Consider the following 7,863-nt stretch of genomic DNA (forward strand, 5'->3'; position numbering starts at 1 on the left):
GGAAATAAAGAGGGGTAAATCCGTCATATACCAATATGTTATCTCCTACCGTTGTCTTTTGTCTGCAACTCATTCACACACAGCTGTTCACTATTTCAAAAAAAAAAGATTTTAACTTTTCCTCTCTCTCTCCTTCGAAGAGGAAGAAGATAGATTTCAAATCCAGAAAAAACACCTGAAATCATGTTTCCAAGCTTCTTCTGTTAATTATATATACTCCACTGATACTGGCATTTTCCAGAAATTGTGCGAAACCCTACAAAGTTTGAAACTTTGTAAGACCCTAGAAATTTCCAAATTCGTAAAACCCTAGCCAAGTTCCTCTATTGAGTGAGGGGAAATCAAGACCCAATCGAAATGAAGAGCCCAGAAAAACCCTTAATTCTGTTTCTAATTTTAGCTTCGAGCTTAGTATCAATGGCGACTGCGAAATCTACAATAGAGCCTTGCTCCACTAAAGAAACTTGTAACTCATTGCTAGGCTACACTCTCTACACCGACCTCAAAGTCACAGAAGTCGCTTCTCTCTTCCAAGTAGACCCAGTCTCAATGCTTCTCTCTAACTCCATTGACATCTCTTACCCAGACGTCGAGAACCACGTCCTTCCCGCTAAGCTCTTCCTCAAAATCCCAATCACTTGCTCCTGTGTCGACGGAATTCGAAAATCCCTTTCGACCCATTACAAGACTCGTACTTCCGACACACTAGGATCGATCGCTGACTCTGTTTACGGTGGTCTGGTCTCTCCGGAGCAGATTCAGGTCGCGAATTCGGAAACTGACCTCTCGGTTCTCGATGTAGGTACAAAGCTTGTGATTCCCTTGCCTTGCGCTTGCTTCAATGGTACCGATGAATCTCTTCCTGCACTTTACCTATCTTACGTTGTGAGGGGAATCGACACAATGGCTGGAATCGCAAAGAGATTCTCGACCACTGTTACGGATTTAACAAATGTAAATGCTATGGGAGCTCCTGATATCAATCCTGGTGATATCCTCGCTGTCCCATTGCTAGGTGAGATCCAAAGTCTCTCTTCTTTGTTGAGTTTGAAAGTTCGAATTCACAGCTTATAGTTCAAATTCAGAGCCATTAAGAGTTCTAAAGTTTCAATCTTTGAATAGAAATTTGCCAATTAAGCACAGACTACAACAGATATTGAATGTTTTGTGTATTTGTATCAAAACTTCTCAGCTTGTAGTTCAAATTTCCCCAAATACGCTACGGATTATGGACTGATTATTCCAAACGGAAGCTATGCTCTCACCGCAGGCCACTGTGTACAATGCAGCTGTGTTCTCGGAAGCCGCAGGTATTAAGCAATTTGAGTTTTGTTAGTCGGATTTTGGCTGTTTTGCTAATCTTTTGCATTTGTGTGATGCAGTATGTATTGTGAGCCTGCTTCTATATCAGTCTCTTGTTCCAGTATGCGATGTAGAAACAGCAACTACATGCTCGGGAACATCACTTCGCAGCAGAGTAGCTCGGGTTGTAAACTTACTACTTGTAGTTACAACGGTTTTGCTAGCGGCACTATCTTGACCACGTAATGAGACTTTCCTTATCGCATTTCCTCTACTAATAAATTGAACAACCTATTTAACCGATCTCTCTCGGTTTGTTTTTCAGGTTATCCATGTCGCTTCAACCTCGATGCCCTGGTAAGGATACTGTCTCATGCCTTATAATAAACCCAATGAATGAAATATTGATCTCCAACTGAAACGAATTTGCAGGACCGCAACAATTAGCACCGCTTATAGCCCCGCCTGATACTGTTCCAAAGGAACTGATGTATCTACCTTCACCTTCACCTTCGCCTTCACCAGAGTTTGATGATATTGTTGGTGGAGGATCATCCATAGCCGCAGTCCCCGCGGCTTCACCCAGAGGACCTACGGTTTCTTCAAGCAGTTCAATCCCGGGGAATCCAGCTAATGGTCCAGGCGGGAGTATTTCTATAGCTTCTTGCCCATTGAGCTATTACTCATTCATTGCGTTTCTCATCTCCACTGCTTCTTGCTTTTTTGTTTTCTTAGTTTGAATGCAAGAAGACAATCTCATTATTGGCTTTTCTTTCTCTTTCTTTTTTAACTCTGAACACACTACCTTGGTTTGTCATTATTAATTTGTATGGAAACTGGAAAGCCTGGCCGGTTGACGATTTTTCCGGTTTAAAAGTGTCCGGTTAACAATCTTGCCAAGTAAGGGTGGCCAATTTGGGCAACCCAACCCAATTCAATCGAAGAAGCCCAAATAGTTTGGATAACAAAAACCCATTTAAATTTGTTGTTTTCCGAAATAAAAATATACATTGTATTGAACGATACTCCCTAGAAAGAGCTCTCCTTTATCTGGGGGCACTAAAATGAAACTTGGATCAGATGCGGATATAAAATCCCGCCGTCTGTTCTTAAAAGAATGATGTTTTAAGTTTTACACACAAATTAAGTATAATTTTTATACTTTTTAATTATTATTTTATTAGTTTAATAATGTTAGTTTTACTTCTTTCCTTTCTTTATTCGTCACAAACAAAAACAAGAATAATAATTTTATAAAATATCAATTTTGGTGGAACATGAGAAAAACCCAAAACATCAAATAATTAGGAACAAAGGGAATACTAATTTAGTAATTTTGTTCAAACGGCACAAAAGAAAATTTGAAAGAAACAAGTAGTTGAACCTACTTAACTCTGCCATAATGATGAAACCAAGTTATCTTCACTTTCCTAGAAATTTCTCCAAAAGCATGTATTTTTATTCAGCGCACATCTTTAATTTCAATAAATAGAAAAAACTTGATTCTGCAAGATTTAATTATTTGCATCTAGCTAAGCTAACCCTACATGAATTATTTTATTTTATACTATGCATTTTCAACCTATAAAAACGCTCAATCTTGCACCTTCTTCGAAATTCCTCAAGCCAAAGCCGTACTATCGTACCAGTTTCTTTATCCATGATAAATTGATCGTATATATACACCTATCTATCAACATATATAATATTCAGAATCAGAGGTGACTAAAATATATTGTTTGATAGTAATATTTGTATTGGTAATAAGGTCATCTCATTTGTTCGGTTGTTGGGAAACTAAGTACGGTGCCATTGAAGCTGCCCATTTTGTGATTTTGGGTAAACTAAAACGTCTTCATTGCCAAAACCGTATAATGAAAATGAAAGAAGCCTCGAGATGCTTTTATTTTCTTCAAGCACAAAAAGAAATATTTGTGGACTGGAAAGCTGACAAAAATGGCCTCTGTTTGACCTTTTTAAGGGTTTGCTTAGGACCAAAGTGTGAAATGTCTAAGCGAAGACAAGTCTCATAAGCCCTCAAGGCTTTGTGAGAAAGTCAAGGCTGTCCCCAAAAAGAACATGCATGCCAATCTCTCAATTCTTCGATCATGTGCTCTTGCGTGTCTTAAAGTTCTATATATAAGGTTTGTTTTGGCTTTTGCCAAAATACACATGCTTCTTTTGAATCATTATCTTGCTTTAGTATCTATCAACACATCTCCATATTCTCACATGCATGCACATATATTATTGTGGTGTTATCTCACACTTTTTTATAAGTATCGAGAGTCTTCTAAACCAGAAAAATTAAATAAAAAATAAAAATAAAAAAATTGAAATACGCAGTGATTATACAATTTTGATTTATAAAATTAGATTGTATATATAGATCTATTTGAAATATCCTAAATATTTTTAACAAACACCTTATAGCTACATGTCGATAAGCGTCGGCCTGATATTATAGTCAACACTATCAAGGACATGAAACTACTAAGTTACAATCCTCTTACTTGTAAGATTGTTATTATATAGATGCAATTTGGAAAATTTAGACAATCATGCATTTTTTTTTTAATTAGGTTGTTTATGTATAAAATTAAGCAAATCTAGCTGAGTAGCTTAGCTAGATTCGACGTGGCGAATCTCCTCAAAGTTCAGAAAACGGACTTCATCCTAATTCCTATGTCTAAAAGAGCAAATTAAAGGGGAAAGTTAACTTAAAGTAGGCTTTAAGTAGGCATGATATATACTATCATATATGTGCAGAATTCCTTATAATCTCTAATCCCACGTAACTTTGTTTCGCATTATTTTCTTTCTAAAATTTTGAAAAACGAAACAAATTATTAAAGTGGCCGGGTTGTACTCATCGGATTATTTGATTACGTTGATATCAAACTCACATCATAATTGTATTAATTAATATTTGACTTATCTATATCTCTGTTTACTGTTTGTTACGTTTTCTATGCGTGTGTTAGAACTTAGAAGTGTTGAGAACGTATGATAGGAAAAAATACACGAAAGATAAATAAAAAATTGTTTCTAATTTCAAAACTAAAATAAGTTAAGAAGGGTGAGAGAAAACGCGGTTTTGTGCAGCAGCGAGACAGAGTGGAAACAGCTCATGTTGTTTGAAGTGAGTGAATCACTTCAGTCTTAACCAATATTTATTTTCCCTTCACTATTTGGCTGCGCGTTTCCATTTCCATTAACTATATATTAATTTCTCAAATATCTTTAACATTCTTTTTCAAAAAAAAAAAAATCTTTAACATTTGATAGTACACCAAACACACAATTATTTTTCTTAAATGTTTAAAAAAAGGTTTAAGTTTATTTTAATTTATCGTCTTTGTTTGTGAGACCTCACATGCTACTTCATGAAGCTGCCTCCCCTTGTCCCTTCATATCAGAATCCTATGTATTTTCTTCTCTTTTGGTTTTTATTTCTTAAATTATATATAATCTTCAATTATCAATCAATAATTATTCTTCTATTGTTGGTATTAACAAAAACTAATTTAACAATTTAGCCTAGTAAATCTAATATATATTTATAAAGACAAAGTTTACAAACAAAAGTTACGCGTTAGTTGCTACAATAAAATGTTAGATTTAGACCAAATATGTCTTGTAGATTAGGAGGAAACCCTCTTAATTTGATAAACGTCAATCTGAGTAAATAAATGAACCTTTAGAAATAATAATATTGAAAATATAATAATATAATTAGCATTCTTTTGCTTGTTATATTCGGACTTTCAACTGCTGAACCCTTGATTAAAACACAATGTAAATTATTATCGTTTAATAGAAACTAAAAATAAACATAGACTAATGAGCAGGCTTAAAGGGTTTCTTTCCTCGAAAGATCCTAGGACTTGACACATTCAAATGCAGCTGTAATTTGCAATTCCGGAAAGTGATAGCTATAACTATAAGTCATCAACATATAAACTTCATTCTCTTTTTTACATATAATAGTCTCACCCTCAAATTAAAATTAAAGTAATCCTCGATATCACCATCAAGTACTGGCTTCCGTACAGCTAGCTGTGCACTCATCAGAGATACTATACATTTACCAAAAAAAAGATTTTTGCTTTCAAAATTAACTCACTGGTTAGTTTCAAGTTTAGACCAATATTTGATACTAATACATCATAGTAGATTTTATACATGTAAACTTTAACCTTCATCAAACGTCAAAAGAAAACAACGTATTGGAATGTTACTTCAATAATTCGGCTTTCAAGTGGTGGAGAATGTCTCTGTTGATATAAGTTATAGTTCGAATTTAGCTTTTTGCATATCTCATAAATTAGTTTGAGATTCGTTTCCATGATCTATCTTGGTACCAAAATAAATTCTTATAATTAAATAGGATTATAGCTACTATATATAAGAAACAAAATCTGACATATCCATTTGTGATTACGCGGGTGAAAAATACTTATTAAAGAAAACACCTGTCATGCACCCAAAACGTCGTATTCATACACAAAAACGATACTATTTCATTTGACCAAATTTTAAATTTATTAAATACACATTATTGTCCCCCTCTATCACAAATTCACAATTCCCCCAAATCAAATCATGCTATATATAATCTCATGTCCTTGACATTATTTGCCATCCAGAATACATTTATCTTATACTCCCCAACACTTGTTCAAGCATATCCAAGTCAATAACAACATCACCACATAACATGGTGAAACAAGAACTCAAGATCCAAGTTACTACTTCCTCATCATCACTCTCTCATTCTTCATCTTCTTCTTCTTCGACGTCGGGGCTACTTCATCAATCTTGTAAGAACAAGATAAAGAAGTACAAAGGAGTGAGGATGAGAAGTTGGGGATCATGGGTTACTGAAATTAGGGCACCAAACCAAAAGACAAGAATCTGGTTAGGTTCTTACTCCACCGCAGAAGCAGCTGCTAGGGCTTACGACGCTGCTCTCTTGTGTCTTAAGGGACCTAAAGCTAATCTCAACTTCCCTAACATCACCACTACTTCTCCTTTTCTTATGAACATCGATGAAAATACCCTTTTCTCCCCCAAATCCATCCAAAAGGTCGCCGCTCAAGCCGCTAACTCCTTCTCTACTGACCCTTTTACCCATCCCTCCGATGAGGATGTTCATGATGACGGACTCCATCGCCATCCATCTCCTTCTTCTTCAACTGCATCTTCTCCACCAGATGATGATCATCATAATGATGACGATAGTGATTTGGTATCGTTGATGGAATCTTTCGTGGACTACAAGGAACACGTGTCTCTGATGGATCCATCATGGTATGAATTTGAACATAATGAGATGTTATTCACCAACGGAGCTCCGTTTGATTATTCTCCACAGTTAAATAGCTCGATGGATGACTTCTACGACGATGTTGATATTCGGCTATGGAGTTTCAGTTGATCCAACGGTCAATATTATTATACTACGAAACACTTTCAATTCACATTATTTCATTTAATTTATTCTTTTAAACTTATCGATTATCATTCGACGTTGTTGTTTCTTTATGTATGAACATTTAAAATACAAATATACACACACTAATTTAAGAAGATCCACATGGACAAGAGGGCTTTTTTGACACTTGACTTTTTCATGTGTGTTTTTTTTTCTTTTCAATTTATTTATTACACACACACATGAAAGTATCGTAATTTGGGTAATTTATACAAATCTTGTAATTCCCAACTTCTTGATATTTAAGGCCCAATATGAGAGACGGAGCTAATGAAAAGAGTCCAATTAACATATTAAAGCCCTAATAATAATAATCTAACAGTAAGGCCGTGTTCTTTTGTGTGCCGCTCCGACACAAGTGAGCGACTTAAAAAACAACTTCATTTTTAATTAAATCTCAAGCGAGCGACAAGTTACAGGTAAAAGCCGATGAGAGATGAAGAGATGTTGAGTCGCTGCGTCGGCTAATATCGATCGCTGAAAATTACAGCGACAACACCATCATACGAGCGACAAAAATTAAAAAAATGAAGTGTAATTTTCATCGCTCGCGACTTGCAAAAGAACACGGCCTAAGTAGTATTGGGCGACACGCCAGATTTCTGTTTCCATGGCTTCAACGTCGCTGCCTTTTGATGTTCGGATTCGTCGGCCCATTTCCTTTACAGAAAAAGGTTTTGATGAAGCTGTAAGTAACAAAATATATAAAACTTTTTTGTTATAGAAAATATTTAAACTTTCATCAGCCAAACATATATTTGTTGTTTCATTATCATTATATTTTTATATGTATATAGATACTCTCTCTGTTCCTTAAAGATTAATGTTCTAGCTTTTGTTGTTTGTTCCACAAAGACTGATTTTCTAATATTTTTATTTTATTTTTATTGACTTATAATAATAAATTGTAAACTTCAAGATACAATGATTATAAATCATTAACTTTCTTAGACTACTATTGGCTGATAATTATTAAAAATATTTTTGATTAAAAACAATGTTAGAAGAATTAAATAATGATTGTGTTTTTAATATGTGTGAAAACTCCAAAAAATCGAACTATT

The 7,863-nt window shown here is 34.8% G+C and overlaps 2 protein-coding genes across 3 annotated transcripts; both read left to right on the plus strand.

The window, feature by feature from the left end:
* Positions 1–85: 85 nt before the first annotated feature.
* LOC9325215 (lysM domain-containing GPI-anchored protein 2) lies at positions 86–2,193 on the plus strand. Of its 2 annotated transcripts, XM_021009999.1 has the most exons (6): positions 86–1,015; positions 1,193–1,310; positions 1,383–1,544; positions 1,628–1,659; positions 1,735–2,042; positions 2,093–2,193. In XM_021009999.1, exons 1-5 carry the CDS (start codon positions 358–360, stop codon positions 2,040–2,042), a joined length of 1,278 nt encoding a protein of 425 aa, XP_020865658.1. In that variant the 5' UTR covers positions 86–357; the 3' UTR covers positions 2,093–2,193. The 2 variants fall into 2 exon arrangements, with proteins under 2 accessions (XP_020865658.1, XP_002887693.1); XM_002887647.2 differs by having other exon boundaries at positions 1,735–2,193.
* A 3,689-nt stretch (positions 2,194–5,882) lies between these two features.
* On the plus strand, positions 5,883–6,925 carry LOC9323758 (ethylene-responsive transcription factor ERF013). The gene has a single exon (XM_021035872.1). It carries the CDS (start codon positions 6,023–6,025, stop codon positions 6,740–6,742), a length of 720 nt encoding a protein of 239 aa, XP_020891531.1. The 5' UTR covers positions 5,883–6,022; the 3' UTR covers positions 6,743–6,925.
* The last annotated feature ends 938 nt before the right edge of the window (positions 6,926–7,863 follow it).

Source organism: Arabidopsis lyrata (assembly GCF_000004255.2).
Source record: "Arabidopsis lyrata subsp. lyrata unplaced genomic scaffold ARALYscaffold_2, whole genome shotgun sequence".
NCBI classification, from domain to species: domain Eukaryota; kingdom Viridiplantae; phylum Streptophyta; class Magnoliopsida; order Brassicales; family Brassicaceae; genus Arabidopsis; species Arabidopsis lyrata.